The sequence below is a fragment of the Trachemys scripta genome, chromosome 3 (assembly GCF_013100865.1).
Source record: "Trachemys scripta elegans isolate TJP31775 chromosome 3, CAS_Tse_1.0, whole genome shotgun sequence".
Lineage (NCBI taxonomy): Eukaryota > Metazoa > Chordata > Testudines > Emydidae > Trachemys > Trachemys scripta.
Window position 1 is genome coordinate 150,378,103 of NC_048300.1, and position 26,216 is coordinate 150,404,318.

Genomic DNA, 26,216 nt, shown 5'->3' on the forward strand with positions numbered 1-26,216 from the left:
GGGAGGGGGGGGGGGGGGGGGCAGCCTGGGCCGCTCCTCCTCCCCCCACACTCCTCCTTACCTGCTTCAGGCTTCCCGCGAATCAAATGTTCGCAGGAAGCAGGGGAGGGGGCGGAGTTGGGGCGGGGCTGGGGGTGGGGCCGGGGGCTGGTGGAGTGTCCTCCTTTTGGAGGCTCGAAATATGGTAACCCTACGCAACACCAAATGTTAGGTTTTGCTTCAGAATAGGAGCAGCTAATCAGCCCATAATAGGTGGGTTTCTCCTAGACTAAATGGGGACTTTTTCTAAGTCAGGAGAATCAGACAAGAGGAAAGCCAAGGTTATTGTGATTCCAAGTCCTAGATAAGATAAGTGTCTCTCTGATGTCCTGCAAGAGTTGCAAGGAGTTACTCTCTCCTCCCCTGCACCCCTGAACACATAATTTCAGACCTGTTGTCCCCAGTAGAGAGGCCATAATTCCCGTATGGACACAGACTCTTTCCACTTGACAGCATGGGCTATAGAGATTTGACAGATCTAGAACTGTCCTGTTTGGAAAAGGTCCAGGAGATTCTATTAAAGCAATCAACTTGCCTGTTATGATTGTAAGTGGAAAAGATTCTCTTTGTGGGCAACCAGCAATAACATAAACCCAGCTTCAGTTCCCATTTAATTCTATACTTGTGTACTTACTTCATGTGATATGCTTGGGATTTTCCATACTGTCAGTAAAAGTACATCTCCAGTTGATCAAAATAATGTATCCAGCTATAATTTAGTTAAAAGGTTATTGAACAGATCTGTCTTTTGGTTAGAGAATCCATTCCTACATGGGACCTAAATTTTATATGTAATTAGCTTGTGAAACCAATTGGAGAATGTTTCCTGTTTCATCTCTCAATTAAGACAGCCTTTGAAAAGATATATGTAGGAAACTGTCCTGTACTGGCAATGGCATGAGCTAGGGTTTTTCCCAGCTGAAATTTGATTGTATGGATACATTGACATGCAAGCAGTTGCCAATTTTCAGCAGTTCTTAACATGTCTTCAAAAAGCTTTCGCGTGCATAAGGTGGTGTAATTTAAATAATTGAAAACTAAATTGGTTACTACATGAGCCTTGAATATAAAAGTCAAAACTGAGAATTATATTCCCTGCTTTTTCTTAGCTGTGGTTGAAGTATTTTTTTCAACTTCTGCTGGTGTTTCTTGCATATTGTAAAAATTAATTTGTTCTGTGAGTTTAATCTGTTCTTAGTACCCTGCTTATGTAGAAATCAGAATTCAATTTTAAGTGTGTTTTCATGTGTATACTGGAGTTAATTTGCTGTTCCCATTTCTCCATTGTAATCTTTCTTCCTATGCTTTCAAATTCCAATTAATCTGTAAATATCCCTATTGGGAAACAATATTTCCGTAGACACGTTCAGCAATTCTGTAACTTTTGATTCTTTTGATTCTTCAACTTCCTATCCTTTTTAATGTTCAAAACCTTAAAACCTTAAGAGACAAAAGTATCTTGAAGTGGAAGCAATGGGGCTTGTGCAATTTTCTTTACAGTAAAAAGGAAGAGGATTGATTAGGAGGGAAAGATGGCCTTGTGGTTAAAGCATTGGACCGGGACTAATGCAAAATATGTGACAGGGTCAGGAATTGAATCCACATTTCCTGACTATACCACTGACTAATGTTACTTTTAAAAACTCAGGGATGTTGAAAGGTCCCAGAATACTGGAGAAAACCAATGTAGCACTGATCTTCAAAAAAGAAGTGCAATTCTAGCAATTGCCATTTAATCTATTTTCAATACCAGGGGGGAGCTAAACTTTTAGAATGAACAAAATCTTATGAAGTAGTGCCACAGGACCCTCTGTTGCTTTTTACAAAATCTTATGAAGTCTTTTATCTGGGCTTCTTCTCTCATACCTACATTACCTTGGGGGAAGAGAAGCACATTCTGAGGTGAGTAAGCCATGTAAACCCCTGGTGGAGGCACACATACTCCAGTATGCTTTCAAAGCCCCTAGACCCTTGTGATGTCAGTATAGTACAGTCCATTACTCTAAGATGATATTGCTTTCCACTTCTTAGTTTTCTTCTCTGCCCTCATTTCCTCCTTTTTCCACCTGCACATTCCTCTGCTTCCTGCTTCTTTATCTCCGATTTACCATGCTTTTCCACCTGCCTTCTGCCCTTAGAAATACACTCATCAGCCTATCCCTTGCCAATAAAAGAAACCCCTTTTAAGCTTTCAGTTAATGTTTTTTAAAAAATCAACCAAGTTACATGCAGTTTAAGTAAATTATCTTTAACTGCAACCTCTGCATTCTTGTCTCTTAACCCACTCCTTTTCATCCTGTTTTCGTTTAGATTGTAAGCTTTTCAGAGCAAGGACAACATCTATTCTATGATCTATGAAGTGTCCAGTAGAATTCTGAGTACTCAATAAATAACGAAGAATAAAATTTGCCAGACAAACTGGATTTTTTTAGATAGAAATGCAAAATTAATTGATTGGAAAAAAGTAGCATCTTTAATATGCTTACATTTTACTATTGAAATAGAATTTGAACTCTGTCTTGTGGAACTAAGATTTAATTCATATTGGCTTGAAAGTATGAATATCTTCTAAGAGCTTGACAATTGACTAAAGGGATAGTAAGCAAAATCTAATAAAAATGGTGGTATAAAGGGGGATAGTTTCTAGCAAGGGTATTGCTTGGTTTATTATTAGGCTTGGTCTTACATAATGAAATAAATTTGAGACCCTAAATTAGGAGGTGTTTGGAAGAAATGATAAAAATACAATATACAAAAGCAACCGAGAAGCTTCCCAGCACAGATAAAAAGATATGATCCATTCCACAAGGAGCCTAATGAGGCAATAATGGTTTTAAGCTGTTGAAAGACTTGAGTAACATCAGTATGTTCATTCAGAGAATGAACTTCTCAGTAAAGACTGATGCACAACGTGGTGTAATAAAAGTAGAAAAATCTGGAATAAAATCAACACGTCTTAATTAGCTCTCATCTTGTAAGTGTTATGTGGACTATTAGGAAATAACAAAATCAGAAAGAGTATTGTCCTTGTGGATTAGTTCAGGTAGGGTGTTCCATGAGTAGGAGTCAGTGGGGAAGAAAGTGCAAAAAACGAAAGAAGTGAATGAACAGAATATTGAGGCTGGCATCATTTATGAAGCAGACATAATGGGTGGAAATAATGTGAATAGGCTGTTGTTTCCTTGAATAGTGAGGAAGAACTGGATACCTATCATCTGAGTGGAGGGTGGGATGCTTGTGGTGGATACTAGGGAGAAATGTACTGCTGGGCTTTTGGAACCAGAGAAGGAGGGAACTCTTCTTCTGCCCATTGCCCCATCTTTCTCCTCTTTATCCTTGTAACTTCCTTACTTCTTGCAGTCTCAGGAAATGCCTGTCTCTATTTTTAGTGGAGGCCTTATTTGAGGCCTGGTGGTGTTGAAGGGGCAAAGATAACATGAGAAGCCTGATCTGGAGGTGATGTAGAGGTGTACATTCAGTTAGGCTGCTGTCATTTTCACTGGATCAGCTGACTGATAATTCCTTCAGGAGGTCAATCTGCAAAGGTTTATTTAAAAAAAAAAAAAAGAACAAATGCCTCTTGTGAAAGTGACCATGACACTCCCAGTTGACAGGCACATGTTCATTTTAGTTGAAAACAACCATCAAGACATGCAAGAACGATCAAGGGAAGTGGGGAAATCAGATGTCTGGGCATGAAATAAGCAAATAAAGTTTAGCTTTAAAAAATGCCAAATAAGTAATCTGGTGGAAAATAATTTGAAATATAGATATTAAGTGGGAGGGAGAAATCTGGGAAGTAATGCTGAAAGACATAGAAGCAGTAATGGGCAGCAAATTAGACCCACATTTGAGATGCACTATGGCACCGAAAAGAGCTAATGCAATTTTATGCCGCATACATAGTGGCATCTTAGAGCAATACTGCTCTGGTGTACCCATGGCTAGAATAAAGTAGATAACACTTCCACAGTGCCTAGCTGGATCTTTCAATCCATCATGTGATCCAACACCTTTAGCTCATACAACTGTATGTTTGTCAGGTCCCTGTATGTACAGTCAAACTTGTTTATCATTTTAAAGGGTTTGTTAGAATGTCATCAACTAAAGCTTAATTATGAAAAAGATAATCTTTTGGAGCATTTTTATACTATGAAATTATTCTGTAACACTTCAGAACCTGTAAAGTATTGAAAATAATCAATGGCATGCAAAGATTAAAGATGTACTGCAAGAATTTTTTAAACCTTTTTTTTGCAAGTGAAATTTAAAACATATCTATAAAATATAGCTGTTGTGTCAAAATGATTTCTTGCAAGATTTATATGCTTCAGAAAACACCACATTGCATAATATATTCACCTATATAAAATGTTCTTTTCTGACATTACATATTCTTCATGCAGCATAATATGACACTTGTTGATGGCCAGCCAGGGAATGTTACAACATACGTGCCTAAAGTCTGTGATGCAGATGCCCCAGAAGGTAAGACAAATGAAACTTTTGTTCAATGCACACTTCCTGTGTTGCATCATTGTAGAAGATTGGTTACTTCATTATATTTGTGTGCACTAGCAAGAGAAATTTTATTTTCTTAAATAATTGAGCATTTGCTCAAGCTTCTTTAGTGTTTGTCCTCTGTGTTAAAGTTTACTTACAGAAGGTTGAATTGTAGCCTAGTTAACAGCCTAGTAAATTCCCATTTGTGGAAAGAAATCTACTCTGTAGAATATAAATCCTAATTCAATGCATTTTACTATATAGACAAAAAGATCTAATTTAACATTCTAAAGATCTAATCTCCCACTCACTTAAATAATATACATGTGTTAACAATACCCTTGACAAAATTTGTTTTTTCAAGGTTTAGATCAGTTTCTTAAAGGGGAAGTGTAAGTGATTTTTGGGGGGGTGAGAGGGGAAAGGGGGGTGATTGCTGAACCATCCAAAAAACTGTTATGCTAGCAAATAATTCTGAAACATAGCCTTTTTTACAGTGAAAATTCAAGAATCATATAATTACATAGGCTTGCAATTATAAAATGTTTTCAAATTTAGTAAAGGTGTACATATAAACCAACTAAAATGTTATTGAGCCAGAAAAATGTTGTCAGAAGTCTGCCTAATTAAAGCAATTTACCAAGGATCCTGGTGGATTATACATCAATGACAATTTATAATGAAGATTGCATGTTTTTTCTAAAAGAGATCCTCTAGGAATTATTTTGTCCCTTTTGGCCTTGGAATCTATGAAAAACTCTGAGGTTAGAGTTTGAGGTGATCATCAGTTGTATTGAGTTCTTCAACCTTTAGTTTTTGAGGCCACAATCTTTGCATTTGACTTCTTCAAAATCAGCAAAAATAGATTTACGGCTATCTAAAATAATCCATGAATTTGCAGAATGAAGCACTGGAGTTTGTGTTCCAATCTTGGCATATTTTTTCTGTGATGTAAAAGCTTGCACAGGCTGTGGAAGGGAAGGTTGAAAAATAGGGATACATATCCATGTATACATAAAGCCTGGGTGGGGAGGGGTGAGAAGGTTTCTTAAAAATATTACTAAGCACAAAGCATGCTTATCAATAATTGACCTGAGTTTGCAATAGCTTTCCATATAATTCCAAATCAACTATCATTTTTCTCCACTAGCGCTTACACAGACACTGGGATCTAAAACACTTTTTTTTTTTTTCTTCCCATCACAGGGTAATGATTGAGGAAATCACATTTAATTTTAAGAGCACTTTCATTAAGGGATTTGAATATTGGTGATAGTATCTGAACCTGTTCCCAGTTCAGAACATGTAGATTTTGTTACGGCTATGGTGTTGTATTTAGGAATTTTGTTGCCTCTGTAGGGTTGTATTTTTTCCATACAAAAGTTAGCGTTTAAATTTACTATCACAAGCATCAGTGGCTCATTGTCTTTGGACATGAGTCAACAAGTCTCTGAAAGAGTTTCTGCCTGTGCTTCTCTCTTAAATGAAGCATCCTTGACTTGTCTTCTACCTTTGTGAATGCACTGTCATTAAGAATAACTCTGAAGTTCCTAATGTCGGAACTTTGTTGTGGTCTTGCCCCTTTTTTCTCCCTTCCCGTTCAGGTTGAAATTCTTACTTTGAATTTACCAGTGCTGACACAAGAAGATGGATAGGGGAAGCATGCCTTATAAACAGCATTATTTTGTGACCTGGGTCAAATTAGGTGAAAGTGTTTGTCCCCAGAATAAGTTCCACCTTCTTAAGATGCCAGAATGGGATACCATCTCAGTATATCCTACAAATGCTCAAATATTTTATAAATATAAGATTTTCTGGGCTCGACTCATTGACCTGAATTTGAATACACCCATGGGCTCTGCTAGACTCTTCAGTCTTGGATTCTTTGTGTTGGGGCTCAGATATCCTGCTGATTGCTTTGGGTTTTGCTTCTACTTGATTAGGGTAAAAATAAATGGTGGTATTCTCCCATACCCACCCATACTTGGCTCTTAAATAAACTCACGCAGAATACATAGAGTAGATCTTCACAATATACTTCACTATATACTTTGACCAAAGTACCACCTAACATTGGCATCTGAGTTAGCACTCATTTAGGAAAACTGGGTAGTTCAGACTTCTTGAAGCTATTATTTCAGCCTCTCTGCAAACTCTAGTACACATTATTGCACTGGGTACTTTTAGTTTGCATTGTCAAGCTTTTCTTTGCAACTATAGTGCCCAGAGTCTTCAGCTTTTAAAAGATGAAAGCAGAGACTCTGGAAAACAAGAAGTGAGTTGGGAGAGGTGCTGATGCGCAATAGCATACTAGCCCAGTTCAAGGCCTGAGTAACTATTAATGTTGATGGGTTAAGATGACTTAATAGAATGCCTTGGTGTAAGCATTTAATATAGGTATAGCCAACACATAATACAATAAGCTGTATTTTGCTTCCGACAGTTCTATAGTAGAATTCTTTGAGAATGTTTTGGAAAGAAGTTTCTTATTGATAGAACTTTTTTTGGTTAATCTTGTTTTCTGTACATGGCTTTTGAGAGTCTCATTGAATTCATAATAATTATGATCAACCCATGCATTGGGAAAAGAATCTAGGGAAATGCCTGAAAGCCAAACTTGGTGCTTGTCTGCTTTCACTGTATTGTGATGATCCAGAAAATTTGTGACGGCTAGGAGTCTCACTGGATTTCCTCCTCGCACCCCCCCCAGTCTCAAATACTTACAGTAGAAAACAGGATTTAAAGCAAATATTGTGGATTTATCTGATAAGGATATTTTTGAAACATTAAAAAAATATCCTTAACAGTTGAACACGGAAGTTCCACATACAATCAGGAGTTACAAATGTTTGCTCAACTGATTGCTTTCTTTCTTTAATAGATGTTCCAGCTTACTGATGGAAGAATTTTTGTTTTAAATTTTATTGATCTAAAAATTCAGAGCATTGACTACAGTTTACACATGTGTGGCAGGTTTGGTAGTTTAGTTTCTGAAAACTGCTGATTTAGAATATCTGAGGACTACTTCTTCAAAAATGTTTTGCAGAAATTTTTCCAGTAAATGGTTTATTAACATACGAACGGTCATACTGGGTCAGACCAAAGGTCCATCTAGCCCAGTATCCTGTGTTCCGACACTGGCCAATGCCAGGTGCCGCAGAGGGAATGAACGGAACAGGTAATCATCAAGTGATCCATTCCTTGTCCCCCATGCTTCTGGCAAACAGTAGCTAGGGACATCATCTCTGCCCATCCTGGCTAATAGCCATTGATGGACCTATCCTCCATGAATTTATCTAGTTCCTTTTTGAACCCTGTTATAGTCTTTGCCTTCACAACATCCTCTGGCAAAGTGTTCCACAGGTTGACATTTAAATTGTATTCATTTGGACCACTAACACTTTTCTCCTAAGCATTTATCTTGTATTTTGACTTTGTCTTTTTTAGATGCAAGTATATTTTCTCCATATACTAATTTTAAATGTTTAGCATTTAAAGTATTTTATTTTTTACTGGCTTTGTGGATGTGACCTACTCAATTATAACCACTATTCAGATGTAGTGGGGATGAGAGCCCTGCTGATTTTATTGCACTTGAATTGTATTTTTCTTCTCAGTAGCATGAGCAAGAACAACCTGACAGAGATCATGTTGTTATGGCAACTAATCTTCTAAAAATAATTTCTATATTGTTAGAACTTTAGTTGCCTTTAATATGGAATTCATTTTACATAGATTTGTTTCTAACCAGTATTTTGCTTGCTGAAGAGGACAGGTTGTTTATCTTTCTTCAAAATAAAGATGGGGTAAATAGTTTTGTACTCAGATTGTGTTACTATCCAATCTTTGATGTTATTTAGGTTTAGAACTGTAATGCTTAGACAATTTTAGCTTGTATTTGAAAGTGTTAATATTGTCAAGAAACAGTTTTTCCTGATAGGTTGTCTCTGTATTTACTTCTAATATATAAATTAACTTAGGGCTGGTCCACACTTAGTCCGGACTTTGGACTAAGGTACGCAAATTCAGCTATGTTAATAACATAGCTGAATTCGAAGTACCTTACTCCGGACTTACCGCGGTCCAGACGCGGCTGGAAGTCTCCCCCCGTCGACGCCGCGTACTCCTCTCGGCGAGCTGGAGTACCGGCGCCGATTGTGAGCACTTCCGGGATCGATGGCGTGCCTCCGGACCAGCCGGTAAGTGAAGACTAGGCCTGAGTCTGAATATCATAGGCTATGATGACTGACCTGAAAAAGGGAATGCAGAAGACAAGAGGAAATGGAGTAGATAAAATTTTGCCTTTTACCAGTTGAGAATCTTAGTCTGCATAAAAATTCCTTAGCACAAATATATACAATACATGAATCATTTACTTGTTCAGTCTAAGTACATACAGTTTATTAAAATAATTGTCTGTAAAACAGCCAAGGATTTTGTACATCGCAGTACCTTAGTGTGTTATAAAAGGAAACATTTATTTATAATAAGCTTCAGTAGAGTTAGGAGATATTTGAAGCAGCTGTATGATAGAGGAGCTTTATGACAGAATATGTACTTGCATTTTTTTAAATAAGTAGTAAATTAAAGTATCGTTTCTCAGTCCACTTGTACTTTCTCAGATAACTTCTTACTGCTGCGTTCTAGGGTGCAGTATACCCTTAATCTGCTTTTACCACTGAGTAACCTTCCAGTTCCCCTTTTCCGGTTTTAATGTATTAATCAAAATGTATTTTTCCTTCATCTTTTTGTTTGGACATCTGGCCACTTAGCATACTTTTTTTTTTTTGGTAATCTGTGCTGCATTTATATTACTCCCAGGGGAATGCTGCACCAAAAAAATAAAAATTTTATAAGCACAATATTTTAAAATTCTGCAAAATTTTATTTGTCAAAATAACACTACATAATCACGTCAGTTTCAATTATTTTGGTAATTTTATTTCAAAATACCTGTCAGCAGGTATGTCTGTAACAATATACACACACAAAAATTCCCCCAGGAGTAGAGTTGAAGAAAACCCCTATGACAACCCAGTTCCTGTTTCTCTGTTCCCTCTCTCTCCAGAGCCCAACCAGGTGGCCAGACACCCACAACCCCTCCCCCCACAGAGCCCAGGCGCAAGGCCCCCCTTGCCCAGATACCCACACTCCATCCACTGAAAGCCCAGTTGCAGGGCCTCCCCTAGCCCAGACACCCACCCCCCTACTCCCCTCCAATAATATTTCATTGAATAGATATATTAATGTCCCGTCTGGAAATTATATTTTAGGCAATCTAAAGTATTTTTTCACTGCTTCTGCTCTGTTCTGGCCTGATCCAAAGCCCATTGAATTCAGAGTAGTTTGGTTGTCTTCAATAGCCTTTGCATTCAGCTCTTTAGGGGTCTTACCCTCCTGCTTTCAAACCAGTGAGCAGAGACCTTCTCACCTTAACCTCCTGTGTTTTCTTTAACTTACAACTGGATTTCTCTACAGTGCATTTGGGGATACTCTATAGGTAAGGCTACGTTTTAATCACGGGTGTTTTTAGTCAGTCATGGACAGGTCATGGGCCATAAAAAAAAAAAAAAAAAAAATCATGCCCTGTGACCTGTCCAGGACTTTGACTAAAAATAGCTGCTATGACTAAAACTTGCGGGGGGAGGGGGAGTTTGGGTGCACTGCAAGTGCTGAGGGAGGTGACCCTGGACACCCACTGGTACTGAGGGAGGAGGGGCAGTGCGCAGCACAGCGCGTGGCCTGAGATCCCCACTGGTGCTGAGGGAGGGAAATCCGGGGTGCAGCCTGGGACCCCCACTGATACTGGGGGAGGGGGATTTCCTACCGTCTTCATCCCTGCAGCTCCTAGGTGGTGGAGGCAGGGGCCAGGGAAGGGGTTCCTCCGCAGCTCCTGCTACAAGCGCCGGCTGCCACAGCTCCCATTGGCTGGGAGCTGTGGGAGCAGGGCTTGTGGACAGCGTGCGGCGTGTAGACCCCCGCCCCTCCACCACCTAGGAGCTGCAGGGGGGCCCCACACCCCAAGTAAGCGCCCCCTCCCCTTGCCCCTAACCCTGAGCGCACTCCCACACACCCAAAGTGCTGCTGTTGGCTCAGGGGTTGTCCGGCTCGAGCCAGCACCAGCTGCTGCAGAAGTCACGAAGGTCACACAATCCATGACCTCCATGACAGACTTGCAGCCTTATCTATATGTAAGGGACAGCATATGAAATATTTTTAAAATACTGTACACTGGACTGTTAGGTTTTTCTACCTGTGCAGTGCTTTACATCCATTCCTTGCAAGGAGCATAATCATTATTACCCAGTACAGAACTGTGTATTAAGCATGTGCACATGATACAATTCAGTCACAGTATTATAGAAATGTAGGGCAGGAAGAGACCTTGAGAGGTCATTTACACCATTCCCTCATGCTGAGGCAGGATCAAGTATACCTAGACCATCCCTGGCAGGTGTTTGTCTAACCTGTTCTTAAAGTTAGTGATAGGGATTCCACAACCTCCCTTGGTAACCTACTCTTGTGCTTAACCATCTTTATCGGTAGAAAAATTTTCTCATATTTAACCTAAATCTTGCTTGCTGCACATTAAGCCCTATCTTCAGTAGAAATAGAGGACAGTTGATCACTGTCCTTTTTCTAACAGCCCTTAACATATTTGAAACCTGTTAGGAAAATATCCCCCCCAGTCTTATTTTCTCATGCCTAAACATATCTGTTTTTTTACCTTTTCCTCATGTTTTCTAAATCTTTGATCACTTTTGTTGCTCTCCTCTAGACTCTCTACAGTTTGTCCACCTCTTTTTTTTTTTCATTAAAACATGACACCCAAAACTGGACACAGTACTCCAGCTGAGACCTCACCAGTGCTGAGTACAGCGGAACAATTACCTCCCATGTATCTCTTATGACGCTGCCACTAATAAACCCAAAAATATTACCCTTTTTTTGCAATTGCATCACATTGTTGGCTCGTATTCAATTTGTGATCCAGTGTAACCCCTAGACCCTTTTTAGCAGTACTACCACCGAGCCAGTTATTCCCCCATTTTGTATTTGTGTATTTCATTTTTCCTTCCTAGTATTTGCCTTTATTGGATTTTATAGTGTTGATCTTAGACCAATTCTTCAGTGAGTCAAGGTCATTTTGAATTCTAATCCTCTTCTCCAAAGTGCTTGGAGGACCTCCTTCCTGAGTTTGTTGGCTACAAATTTTATAAGTATGCTCTCCACTCAGTTATCCAAGTCGTTAATGAAAATATTGAATATTACTGACCCCTGCAGAATCCCACCAGATATGTTATCCCACTTTTGCCAGCAAACCATTGATAACTACTTTTTGAGGACAGTTTTTCAGCCGCTATATTCACCCACGTCATAGTAATTTAATCTAGACCAAATTTTCCTGGTTTGTTTAGGAGACATTTTGTGGGACTGTGTCAAAAACCTTACTGAAATCAAGATATCACATCTACTGCTTTCCCTCCCTTCCCCCACCCCATCCCCTTGGCAAGTAATCCTGCCAAAGAATGTATGCATCACATTATTTTAGTAATTGTTTATAAATATAAACAAGTGTCCTAAGCAACAAGACAGATTTTCTTTCTTATACTTGTACTCCTGCCTTCATATTGCAGTGTGATTAATACTAGTACTCTTGTATCTGGTATACTTCAGGGACATGGTGAAAAATTTGTTTGGAATGGGATATTTTGAGTAAGATTTTGGAGTATTAGAAGCAATTTTAAATTCTTTGTAAGATTCAGTTTTTACCTTAAAAAAAAAAAAAAAAACCACCCTAGTGTTCAGTACTGTACATGTTAACAGCTCTTTTTAGCAGGGGTTCTCAGCTTGTGGGCCATGACCAGTTTCATTTTTTTCTCCCTTTTTTGCCCTTCCTTTAAAAAAAATCCCTGTGTCTGTCCTCCTTAGTTGTGAAGATAGTATCAAAATTGTGAACTGAATATAAACAATGCAGTGATGCCTGTCTGAGTTTGCAGACCACCTGATACAATAGCGCTATGATTCATGCATTACCACATTCATCTCATTCAAGTTCATACAGAGTCTGCGATTCAGTGGCTGTGGAATCTGGCTTTTTTTTAAAAACAGCCAGGCTCCTGATGTTGGGTTTGGTGTTTTGGGGGTTTTTGTTTTCCCTCTTTGGGCTCTATTGGTGCCTGCCTACAGCTACTTCTTGCTCTCCAGCTTTCCCTTCAAAGGAAAGTTAATTGTATTAGTGCATACTTCCTGCATTTTTACACAGACAGGCAGCAGGGCAGTTGCAGCCACCTCTTTTTTTGGACCCACTGCTTGTATCCTGACTTTACTGTCTGGTGGACCTGGACCTAATCACACACCAGAATGATGGTCAGTAACTGGTGGAGAATTCTGGAGCATGCATAAAGCCATTAAAAGCAAGAGAGTTCTGAGCCATTTGAAAAGGCAGCGACCATTTTTATGAATTCTTCAAGCAAAAGCTTGTGCATTCACCAAATTGCTTTTTTGGTAATGTAAATGCTGTCAATGTAAAATGCCTCTAAGTATCACACTTAGTCTCACCACAAATAGTGAAAGCCATCAAATCTAATTATAATTATTAGAAAACATTAATTGTACCCTGTGTTTCAAATGTTATCAGTGTAATGTTGAGATCTCCTGCTGCTAGGAAATTGCTTTAACTTGACCTCTCCTTTGACAGTCTGCTCATTATATAGTTGTTGATCTTCAAGAAGCGGTTGGGAGACCCTGTATTTTTCAATGTAACTGGATGAAAGTATAGGCGAGTGTTCTCTCCCCAACTTCTAACACTTGCTCAGTATGAATGGGATGGATATATGAGGACCTCCTGTTTCACTGTCCACTGACAGGGCCTGTGACAAGGTGAAAAAAAATCTGTGAAGCTTAGCAGCAAGAGCTGATTGTTGAAAAGTTGGACTGGAATCATTGTATTGGTATTTGTATTTCCTGCAACTTGACAGGAAAACAGCATGGCCTTGTGACTAGAAACCACTCTGTTGAATCCTGGAAGCCATTTGGACACATCAAATTCAGTAGGAAGCTTTGGGGTGATGACACACACACTGAAAGGAACTTAATGATGCTATGAAAACTGTGAACCCTAATAAAAGCAGTCACCAATGCAGGCCTCTACCACTTTGTGAAGAAATGAGCATTCAGCATCACCAGATCCTTTTCTATATTGATGCTTGTTTTCCTAGATTCATAGATTCCATGGCTAGATGGGACCATTGTGACCATCTAGTCTGACCTCTGGTATAACACAGCCCACAGAACTTGACCAAAATAGTTCCTAGAGTGTATCTTTTAGAAAAACATCCAATCTTGATTTTAAAATTATCAATGATGGAGAATCCACCATTGCCCTTGGTAAATTGTTCCAATGGTTAAGTACTCTCACCATATTTGCAGTCTGAATTTGTCTATCTTCAACTTCCAGCCATTAGATAATATTATAGCTTCTTCTGCTAAAATGAAGAGCCTATTATTAAGTATTTGTTCCCTATGTAGGCACTTATAAACTTTGTCATGTTAAGCACCTATAATTGGGCGTTTGAATACAGAGAAGAGGCAAAGATTTTCATTGCTGAATATGGATCTGTCCTTGCTGAATATTTCACTGATCCGCATTAACTTTTCGATATGCTTCTCTCCAGGGACAGACTATAACGTGGGTTCTCAGTGTAGGTGTTGCAAACAAGTGTCAGGGTGTTGAGATCATCCTGCCATATTACTATATAGAATGGGACCTTGGGGGAGAGGAAGTAGTCCCAGTATGGAAAAAATTGAGAGCCAGTTCTGTACACAAACCCATAAAACAAGATTCCTCCTCTCCCATCCACCCACCCACGGCAACGATTTTATAAGCCAACTGAGGACAGATATAACACAGTTGAAAATATCGGGTGTGAGAGCAGGTGGAAACAATGCCAGAAAGGAGATTAGTATTAGAAGGCTACGGAGGAATTTGAATAGAATAAGAACAGGAAGAAAGGGTTGTTTCAAGCACAGTAGGCTGTGTAGGGGGACGCAAAGGGAGTATACAGTGTTGCTTTCGTTAAAGTAAAGGTTTTGACTTGAGGAAAATGAGGAAGGTTGACAATTCTCTTGCACCTTATTCCACTTATTTTTGCTAGTGAATACCTTCCTTATCTCTAGGATCTGGTACCCAAGTCCATCTTTAGCACCATTATTTTCAAGGTTAAGAGGTGACTTGATCAGAGTCTATCAGCACCTTCATGGTGAACCAATTTTGTTAATAGACTCTTCAGTCTAGCAGAGAAAGATATAACAAGATTCAGTGGCTGGAGGCAGAAGCTAAACAAATACAGACTGAAAATAAGGTACAGTTTTTAACAGTGAGGGTAACTAACCATTGGAATAATGGTTGTGGTGCATTCTGAATCACTGGCAATTTTTAAATCCAGATTAGAAAAAATTTCCACAGGATGTTCTAGTTCAAACAGGAATGAATTCAGGAAAGTCCTATTACCTTTGTTAACCAGGAGTTAGACTAGATGATCATAGTGGTCCCTTCTGGCCTTAAAATCTATGAATTAGAGTTGTCATTTAACCAATATGGAAGTCTTTAAAAAGAGAAAATGTGTAGGGTTCATTGTACTGGATTTTTTTGTAAAATTAACTAGGCCATCTCTTGGAAGAGAATAGAGGACTCCTGCTTCTGTTGGTTTTTGGATTCCTTTCAATTGAAACTTAGATTTTTAAGGCCAGAAGGTCCCATTCGATCACCTAGTCTGACCTCGTGTATGTCATAGGCCATTGAATGTCACCCACTTACCCTTTATTGTACCCATCATTTGTGTTTGAGTAAATAATATCTTCCAGAAACGCATCCAGTCTTGATGTCAAGACATCAGAGATGAAGAATCTACCACTTCACTTGGTGTTTTGTTCGCATGGTTATTTTCCCTCACAGTCAAAGATATGTGCCTAACTTCTAATTTGAATTTGTCTAGCTTCAGTTTCCAGTCATCTTCTCTCTTTATGCCTTTTCCCACTAAGCTAAAGAGCTCTTTAGTGCCCTATACATTCTACCCATGAAGGTGCATATGCACTGTAATCAGATCTGTCTTCTTTTTGATAAACTAAACAGATTGAGCTTGGCACTTTTTCCAGCCTTTGAATCATTTGTGTGGTGTTCTTCTGCACACTCTCTAATTTTGACTATAATAATTTTGACTATCATTTTTGAAATGTGGACACACAAACTGCATGCAGTATGAGTCTCATCAATGCCATATGCAGATGTAAAATCATCTTCCTGCTCTCTGCTTCCCATTATGAGATCTAAGGATCTCATTAGCCCTTTTTGGCACAGCATCACACTGGGACCTCTTTTAAGCTGCTTGTCCACTAGGATCCCCAGATCCTTTCCAGTCCAATTTACATTCCCCTATTCTGTAGATATGGACTGCATTCTTTGTCCCTAGATGTACGATTTTGCGTTTTGCTTTGTTAAAATGCATTTTGCTTGTGGATCCAGCTTACTAACCAATCCAAATTGCTCTGTATGACTACCCTTTTCTCTTCATTTGCCATTCTGTCAATTTTTATGTCATCCACAAATTTTATCAACAGTGATTTTTATATTGACTTTTAGATCCCTGATGAATGTTGAATAACACCAAGCTGAGTCCAAAACTTGTGGAACCCTGCTAAAAACACCCCCATTCAATTATGATTATTCTTCATTGACAACTACTTCTTGAGATCGGCTAGTTAGCTAGTTCTTAATCCGTTTAACATATTGTATCATGCTGACTTTTTAATCTGAGTGTTTAATCAGGTGCCTTACAAAAGGCTAAATACATTACAGCTACACGTTTGACTGATAAAAGTAACTTCATAATCTCAACAGAGTGAAATCATGTTTGACAAGACTTATTTCCATAAAACCATGTTGCCTGACACTAATTATATTCCCATTCTTCATCAATTGAATCCCTTATCAGGCTTTCTATTATTTTGACTGGGATTGATGCCTGTTTAACTGTTTTATAGTTACCCAGGTTACCTCGCTTCCCCTTTTTTGAATATTGGCACAATATTTCAACACTTTCAGTCTTCTGGGATTTCCATGATAGTCCAAGCGCTAATAAAATTAACTCCAGTGGGACAGACATTTCCTAAGCCAACTCTGTTAGAATTCTTGAATGCAGATTATCTGGGCCTGCTGACTTTAAAATGTTTATCCTTACTAGATTCTGTTTAACAACCTCCCTCTGAAGCACCTGGCATCAGTCCTTATCAGAAGACAGGATACTGGGCTAGATGTAAGTTTAGGGAACTTAGCATCTAGCCCAGTATTCTGAGCATCTGCCTATTAAGCCCCGTGCAGAGGCTCAGGGCAGCGGCGGGGAGAGATGCCTCTTCCCCCAGCGCGGACCTGCTGCAGCGGGGAGAGGCGCCGCTCTCTCAGCCCCCGACCACAGCGCAGACCTGCCACAGTGGGGAGAGGCACCCCTTCCTTGGCCCAGCTCAGCCCCGCTGGAGCTGCTGGGAGAGGAGCCCCTCCCTCACCCTGGCTCAGCCCCACCGGAGCTGCCGCCAGGGAGAGGCGCCTCTTCCCCAGCCCCAAGCTTTTGCGGTGAGAGAGGGCTGGGGCGGGGGGGAGAGGCGCATTACCTCCATATTGGTGCACATAACAAAATTAATTCCACACATAGACATAAAAAATTAGAGGGAACACTGGCTAGATGGACTATTGATCTGACCTAGTACGGCTGTTTTATATTCTAGTTACTAATGAACTGGAAAGTACTTCCGCCTCCTCCTGTGGTAAAAGTACATAATCCTGTTTTTAAATATAGAACAGAAATATTTATTGAACAATTCTGCCTTTTCTGTATTAACAATTTTACTATGTCAGTCTAGCAGCTCACTTAAACTCCTTACTGCCCTGCAAGCTGTTCCCTGGCTTGTTGGGTGTCTAAAGAAGTCCCAAGTTTTATTCATATTCTATCTGAATTTTTTTCTCCCAGTCAATTTTGTTTGTAATTTTCTTCAACGTTGGGAAATCCACTTTGAAGTTGGGTGTATGTATATACATATGTGTGTGTGTGTGTGTGTCCATATAATGGAATTATAGTACTGGTTAGGACTGTCCTCTGTTTATCTATATTTAATGTAAGCAGGTCATGTTCACTGATCCCTAGGCAACCATCAAATTCCAATCCAGTGATTGATCTTTCTCAGTCATAATGAAATCCAAAATAGTTACCTCAAGTTGGGTGCAATATCCTGTCTAAAAGTTATAGAGGATGAGTTTTTTTGACATTTTAATGATAATTTACTATTGGCTGAATGAGACCTCCCACATACAATAGACCGTCCTGCTATAACAAACTCCTGGCTATACTGAACAAATGGCTTGGATCCTCAGGGGTTCGTTATTGCGAATTTGTACTGTATGTTTCTCAAAATGAAGTCCCCCATAACACCACAGTTTTTCTTTCTACATTACAAATAAATGCTTAGGGAGTAATTCATCTTGTTCTGTTTGATTCAGTGATCTCCAACAGATGCCAACCAGTGTCCCCCTCCTTGGCTTTTAGTTAGCACATTAATTCATGTGCATTCAAAATCTCTGGTTCTGTTATCAGTAACTAAAATAGGTAATGCCACTTATGTAAATCATCTGTGAGTGAAGGATCTGGGAGTTGTGGTGGATCACAACCTCAACATGAGTCAGCATTTCGATGCTGTTGCGAAAAAAGAACATGCCATTTTAGATTGCATTAAGAAGGTACAGCATGCAAGTCATGGGAGGTGATAGTACCGCTCTGTTTGGTGCTGGTTAGGCCTCAGCTGGAATACTGTGTCCAATTTTTGGTCACCCATGTATAGAAAGAATGTAGAGAAACTGGAAAGGTACCAGAGGCAAGTGTCAAAGATGATCAAAGAGATGGGATGCAAATCATATGAGCAAAAGCTAAAGGAAATGGTTATGTTTAGTTTGAAAAAGAGGAGATGATAGTGGTCTTCAAATACTCGAAAGGCTGCCATAAATAAGATTGAGAAAAGTTATTCTCTCTTGCCACAGAGGACAGGATAAGAGGCAGTGGGTTCTAACTATAGCAAAGCATATTTAGATTAATCTCAGGAAAAACTTCCTAACTGCAAGAACAGTAGGACAGTGGAACAGACGGCCTTGGGAAATAGTGGAAGCTCGTTCACTGGAAGTTTTCAAAAGGAGGCTGGATAGCCATCTGTCTTAGATGGTTTAGATACAACAAATCCTGCAGCTTGGCAAGGGGTTAGACAAGATGACCTTTGCGGTCCCTTCTAACATTATGGTTCAGTGATTCCATGATCCCACCAGGTTTCAGTAATGCCAGTTTATTAATTTCTTATAAATGAGAATTTCCAGTTCTTCTTGCTGGTTACCCAGATTCCTCGTTTCTTATATATAGGCAATAGAAACATTTATCTTCGCTTTCTTTGCCACGTCAGTTGAACTTGTTAATCATGTGCTGAGTATCAGTTTACTGCATTTGCCTCCTTCACACTCTCCTTTTCCATTTTTAGTTTAATGCTATCCTGGTTGCTCCAGTTAGTATAGATCTGAGAAGAGCTTTCTCTTCCTAAGCCATTTCTAAAGTTTGTTTCTAAACTGTAGATAGTTTGTTCTGATTAGTATATTTGAGGGACATATAGTTCATATGCATTCAAAGTGTGTGTGAAGTATCACAGGTGCATACATCTTAATATGGAGCTCAGGGCAGGCTCCAGCTTTTTTGCTGCCCCAAGCGGCAAAGGGAGGTAGAGGCGGGGAAGCCGCGATCAGCGGCTGCTCTCCCGTGCCACTTCATTCTTTGCCGGTAATTCGGCAGCTGGTCCTTCCCTCTGAGGGACCTGCCGCCGAAGACCCAGAAGTGCCGCCCCCTTCCAAGGGCCGCCCCAAGCACCAGCTTGCTGCGCTGCTGCCTGGAGCCGGTCCTGATGGAGCTGGTCAGAAATTTTTCCTTTTTGCTATTGAAAACTGCTGATTCATCAAAATGGAAACATTGCATGGAAATAGGACTTTTGATGGGAACCAAACAAGTTTCCAGCAGAAACTTGACAGGTTTCCTACATGCTTCCTTCTTCCCTGGCTTCTTGGCAGTCTAGCCTGACAAGTGGCCAGGGCACCTGGGCTCTGCTGTTCCCTGGCAATCCACCAGGCTCCTGAGACTCACCAATTCTTCAGCAGCTCCTCTGGTTGGCTGTCAGAGCTAGGACTCCTTGGGCTTCCAAGGATCCTGGCAGCCCTGGACTTCCAGGTGTCTAGCTTTCAGCAGCCCACATGGCACTTTGCTCTGTTAGAGCCTGATTTGAAAGCCCACTGACATCAATGGATAGACTCCTGTTGGCTTTGGGTTCAGGCCTTGTTCAGTCGCCTGTGCTTTATTCTGTTTCCATTGATGTCTCTGTCTTAGAGTGTCACAGTAGTACAACATAGAATACTACAACCTGAATTAGGCTATTAGCAGGTCGGGAAGAAGGGGTAAATATAAACATTAAATTATTGCTTCTACCATGTGCTGCACGCTCAGTTTTTTACCAGTTTAAAAGTTTGTTGGTTCCAGAGCTATTCCCTGCCTTCAAACTTAGCAATTCATTTTGAACTGTAGAATCTTTAAAACTGCTATAACATTTTAAAGTCTACACCGCTAATATGCGCTACCTATAGCGTGCTGTGCAAGCTTTCTGCAAAGTCTTCCAATATCTTTTCGTTGAGCTGATATAGAAAAGGTGACGTGAAAGTTGCTTTCAGGTTCTAAAATTCTATATCATCACTAAGAAACCAAAGGAGCAACGGTTTGAATGTCAGCGTAACTGTTGGAATTAGTTAGCAGCTGGTGGGAAAGGCAACTGGTATTTGAAATCATGGAAACTATATGGACTGTAAAAGCTTTGAATAGCAGATGAATTTGGCTGGTGTAACGAGAGAAGCAGCAGCAGAGTTTGGCTTATAAACTGCATGAACAGCCTTAGGAATTGATTTAGTCTGGCGCATGAAATTTTGTGTGTGTGTATGTATGTAAAAATAGCGCGCAACAAAAAAAGATTGCAGAGCTATTTTGGGGACGTTTGCAAGAACCCAGCTTTGGGTCGGAAACTGCAGAATAACAGACAGCTAGAAACAAACTGGAGAAAGTGGCCTGATTAAAAGAAAAAAGCAACTGAAACGCTCAAACTAGGCAGCTTGTATGATGCATATTTTGTGCAGCATGGAGGCAGCTGTCAGTGCCACTCTGTGAATCACGTTCCAGAGAATGCTGTAAAACTGATACATGAGGCATCCTCCTAAATATCAATTCCTTTATTTCTGTGGAAGCATGAGTTCTAAGGTTATTCCAGGACTTTTCCCAGTAGGCAACCTAGGTAACACCAGGGCAGCTTAACACTTTTATGTTGGGAAAATATATGTAGAGAGAATATTTGATACTTATCATCAAATATATTAGTAAGAGATCTGAAGACACTTTATTTCCTTTCAGTTATTTCTGAGCCACCAGTAGGGAATGGTGTGACTAATTTTCAGTTTGTGGTAGGGTGACCAGATGTCCTGATTTTATAGGGACAATCCTAATTTTTGGGTCTTTCTTATATAGGCTCCTATTACCCCCCACCCTCCCCACCCCCTGTCCAGATTTTTCACATTTGCTGTCTGGTCATCCTAGTTTGTGGTAAAAAATTAAGTTGAAGGAAATATAGTTACATTCCATTTGTGTTTGAAATCTTAAGCAGAGGAAATTCCTGATTAATTTTTGCCATCTGCTGAAGATTCTCACTGAGCTGTCTGATTTAAAGATTCTCTGACTGATGGGAGGAAGTGGGGGAGGGAGCAGCTACATTCTCTTTCCTCCTAGTTCTGTATCTCTGCCTCCCTCTGATGGCGGTACAAAGGAATTTCATTGACTTAATATGGGAGGTGGAAGTGCCTCTCTTCTGAGTCCAGGAAAAAGCACGTAAATTATTTGACATCCTGCACTAAAGTATATATAGAATGTATCCTTATTTACGGGATAGGGGTCTCACTAAATATTTTTCATCTGCCAGCTTCTTTCTCAGCCATAGTTAGAAAGCTCTATATTGTATTGTGTTCTCATTAGTTGTTTTCCCATACAAGCATAGATTGTTGGCAGCTAATTGCATCATTAGCACTGAGAATTTAGACCACTGAGAAAAGAAATCTTAGTCCTCAGCCACTGTCACTTCTTCGGAGTTGGAGTTCGAATCCTATGCCCATCCTAAAAGCTGCTGCCTTTACCCATCCTACATCCTGCCAGGATCTGTTGTGGGTCCCCCTGCCAGCCCCTGGCTGGTAGGATAATGGCCAATGCAAGTCCAGTGGCCATTCTGGAATCCTTGGGGATTTCTCCCAATACTGCGACCACCATCCCACTGATCCTGCTTGGCTGCGTCGGAGAGGCAGGCTCCTGCATTGCTCCGTTCAGCACCTGATCACGACTCCAGTACAGAACCAAGACGTGGGCCCCAGGGGACATAATAGGGGCAGAAGTAGAGGAGGAACCTCCATCTCCAGCTTAGGCCTCTTCCTCTCCGCCACAGATGAAGCCATCTTGGGGACGAACAGCTCGCTGCCACAAGATGACATTAGAGCCCATCAAGAGCTTCTAAAGAGGGCAGATGCTAACCTAGGGCTAAAGAATGAGTTACTCAGTCTTTGCATAGCCTCATTGACATTTTGGCTGCGGCAGTCCCATCTAAAGTGGCCATACCCATCAACGAGGCTGTTATGGGTCTGGTCAGAGCCCTGTGGCAGACCCCATTTTCTCTCCCTCCTACTTTGCAGAGGACAGAAAAGAAATACTATGTGCCAGCCAAGGGGTATGAATTTTTACATTCTCACTCTCCAGTGAAAGGGACAGACAAGGCCAGTCAAGCGCTACCTCCAAACAGAAAGACTCGAAGATGGACTTGTTTGGTAGAAAAAAAAATATTCAACCGGCAGATTACAGCTCCATATCGCTAACCAACACGCTCTGCTTGGGAGGTACAACTACACTATGTGAGACTCTATGGCAAAATGTAAAGACTCACTGCCTCAGCACTCCAGGCAAGAGTTTTCTTTTCTTTTAGAGGAAGAAAAGAACATATCCAGAATCTCTCTCCAGGCAGCCAGAACGATGGCTTCTGCTGGATCATGAGGTGATGCTCATGGCTTCAATCCTTGGGTCAGCCACAGGAGGTTCAACAGCCGGTCTTTTTCACCAGCAGAAGTTGGTCCAGTAACAGATTGGACCAACATTTTTCTCTCTAATATCATGGGGCCAAGATGCTTACAACATTTCCTAGACCAGGGGTTCTCAAACTGGGGGTCGGGACCCCTCGGAGTCACGAGGTTATTACATGAGGGGTCGCTAACTGTCAGCCTCCACCCCAAACCCTGCTTTGCCTCCAGCATTTACAATAGTGTTACATACATTAAAAAGTGTTTTTCATTTGGGGGGGGGGGGGGGATCGCACTTGGAGGCTTGCTGTGTGAAAGGTGTCACCAGTACAAAAGTTTGAGAACTACTGTAGACCGTCCTGATAGTTATGCAGGTGTTGCTGATTCCCTCATCATAGCTGTATTTCTACTTATCCAGGCATTGTTTCTGGAATAGCTCAGGTGCTTGTTCTACTTAACCAGTACAAATGGAGAGGGAGGGGGAAAATGGGTTAATTGGAAAAATGTCTTAATTTCAACAATAAACTTGAAAATCTAGGGAAGTAAGCAGCTGGAATATGCTTACTTGATTCTGGCAAGTCAGTTTTGAGGTTTTTATTGAAACAATTATAAAGTAGAAATAATTCTCTGTAAATTGTCTGGCATCAGTGTAGACAGGTTTTTAAAAATTTATGATACTGTATTGGCAGGAGCCAGTCTTTCTTGAAATAGAATTTTTGGACTCTTTCTCTACTGTAAGACTTCTGTTGATTTCTTCCTACCTTATCGTTCCTGGCTGCTTTGTTATTTTCCATATTAGAGTCTGGAATGCAATTCTGAAAAAAAAAAATCATACAGTTTGAGACATCCTGTGACGTGGTTGGGACTCACCACTGCATCACCTCCCGCTGGTTGCTCTGGGAATTAGCTCAGTCATGGGGAGCACCCTCTGCTGGTGGTGTCCCGTCCATTGTCTGTTCCTTGCTGGGGTCTGGACCCGCGTTGCTCCCGCTTGACAGTGTCCTCCTTCAGGCCACTGCCCTCCAGCAGTGCCCCCTAGTCCATCCTCACCCCTTCCGGGGGGAGGGATAACAGCAATCTTTCTCTGCACCCCAGCCACAGTGGTCAACCACCACCCAAAGTCTAACCCTTTGTGTCAGGGGTCTGGTGCAGTCCGCTACTGCCACATCCAGTGGCTGGGTGTCCGCGCAAGGGGAAAGGGAGGGGACCCAGGCCTGCCCTTTACACTGGGTCCTGACCCAGGGACCTTTTGGTGGCAGCCTTCCTGCCCTCCTTCTCTCCCCTTGTGCATCTCTCTTCCTGGGCCACTTCCCCTTCAGCCCCTTTGCACCAGCTAGGCCCTTCCCTCGGGGTCTGCAGCCTGGCAGGTAGCGGGCTGGAGTTCCCTTAGGCTCCCCTGAGCCTGCCCAGCACTGCGCTGTCCCAGGTGCTTGTCTCCTCACACAGGAGACAGACCTTCACCCTTTGAAGGCCTGGGAGAGACTGCCTGCTCCTCTCCTAGGCAGCCTTTATATAGGGCCTAGCCTAGCCCAGATTGGCTGGCTCTAATCTCAGCCCTGATTGGCTCTCAGGCCCTTCTCTAATTGGCTGCCGGTCTGCGCAGCCGCTCTCGCCTATTCTAGCCCTCTCTCTCATGGCCATTCTGATAACTCAAGCATCCTCGTCTTTTACCATCCTACTGGAGTCAGCCTGTAGTGCAGTAGGATAGTGTCATCTAGCATAAAGCAAGGAGGTAAAGAATGATGAAAACCTGGAGATACGTATAATCAGACCTCACCTGCTGCCTACCCACCTCCAGTGTTCTCTGCTGTTTATGCTGGAAGAATACATCCTTGCTCTTGCTTTCTGAATGTAGTCTCTTCTTTCCATCTAGTATCGCCTCAATGGGATTAAAATAGGATGAGCAAGGAGAACTACAAGAAGTGGGGGAAAAAAGAGAGCTAAGAAATAGGAAAGACCCAGTTTAAAAAAAGGGTAAGACTGATCTGCTGACCCTACAATGATTTTGCAGATTTCTGGTTCCAAAAAGGTTTTTGTCGCTTTCCAGGGCTTCATATTCTGACTTTAACCTGCACTCTCTCTCAATATCCTAGAGAGGTCCAGCAAAGGCACTGGTTTTCTCAGGCCGTTTAGATTTTTTCTTTGGAGGCTAATAGACTAACAGTATCCAGGATCAATAAAGTTCTCACCGCCGCTTCCTCTTTTTTTTTTTCTTTCAGCCAAAACCTTCTCTGTTGCACTGACTTGTCTACATTAAACCTTTTTGATTAAAATTTTCCACTGTGGCAGCAACATTGATAAGCTATAGTGTAGACAAGAAATTGGTTGACATAGTTATTTTAAACATTGTAATCTAGAATCCATTCCATAAGGTTCCCCACTTGCATTTTGAATCTACTGAATGAAAGGAATTTAGAGTATAATCCTTAACTTTGCATAATCTTTAATTAAAACCAATGATATTTTATAAGTAAACTATATTTATTACGGCATAACTGAAAAACTTGAGCCCATCAAGATTTTCACTTTCTTTTCCAGATGTAGCTCCACAGAAGCTTTGATAAATGTGAACTTGATTCCTCTTTCTAGACTCTTTTTTCTTATTTCCCTATCAGCTCTGGCAGCAGTGGAAATCCTGGTAAATCCAGGATGCCAGGAAATATTCCATGTTTTAACTACTGTTGTTAGATGTTTGACTGAGTGTGTTCCCTCTGTATGCCATCCCAGCTGTGTTCAGGTAGCTGGCACAGCAGACCTCGAGCGAACCACCCAATGACCACAAGATCCATTAAGGTACGAAGGCGCCTAACCAGGTTTATTCTCGACCAATCACAGTAATAGTACCTGGCAGACTCTACGAGGATGCTAAGACATGTATGCCCATGACAATGCATGCAGCTCAGTGAATGGTGGGACTTTCCATTCCCCCCTCAGTTGGCCAAAGACGCTCTCTCTGAGGTTCCATTTTATACACCAATACAAACAAGTTACGTATTGCCCCTATGACATAGTTAGTTACTGCCCCCGATGTGGGTTGTTACTGCCCATTATCTTTTATATGTTGGTTTGATCAAAACGTCTCTCTCCATCACACTGTCATCCTGATGTCATCTTTAGGAGGGGTGTGGCACTTTGTACCTCAGGGGAACATCCTTCACCCCCATGTTCATCTTTATAAAATGATTGTGTGGTATCCAATGCAAAGTTTATGTTGGATGTCTTCGGAAGGCTCATAATGCACTGAGCATGGTTGTTATAGTGATGTTATAATAATCGTTACAGTGATGTTATAGTAAGGTTATAGGTTATAATTTCATGTATATAGTTATGAGGCTGAAAATTTATCCTGGCTTAAAGCAAGCCCATGCAAAAACTCTCAAAGAACAGAGAGGCAGTTCACACCTCATCAGGGCATGAATGGGACAAACCCAGCCCAGCCTCACAGGAACAATGG

At 40.9% G+C, this 26,216-nt stretch overlaps 1 protein-coding gene across 3 annotated transcripts in view; it reads left to right on the forward strand.

Annotated features, from left to right (window-relative positions):
* Positions 1-26,216, forward strand: part of LMBRD1 (LMBR1 domain containing 1) — a 229,338-nt gene that overhangs the window by 181,103 nt on the left and 22,019 nt on the right. For all 3 annotated transcript variants that reach the window (XM_034766228.1, XM_034766230.1, XM_034766229.1), the window contains one exon: positions 4,446-4,527. In XM_034766228.1, the coding sequence (XP_034622119.1) occupies positions 4,446-4,527 (82 nt within the window). The remainder of the gene's footprint in view (positions 1-4,445; positions 4,528-26,216) is intronic.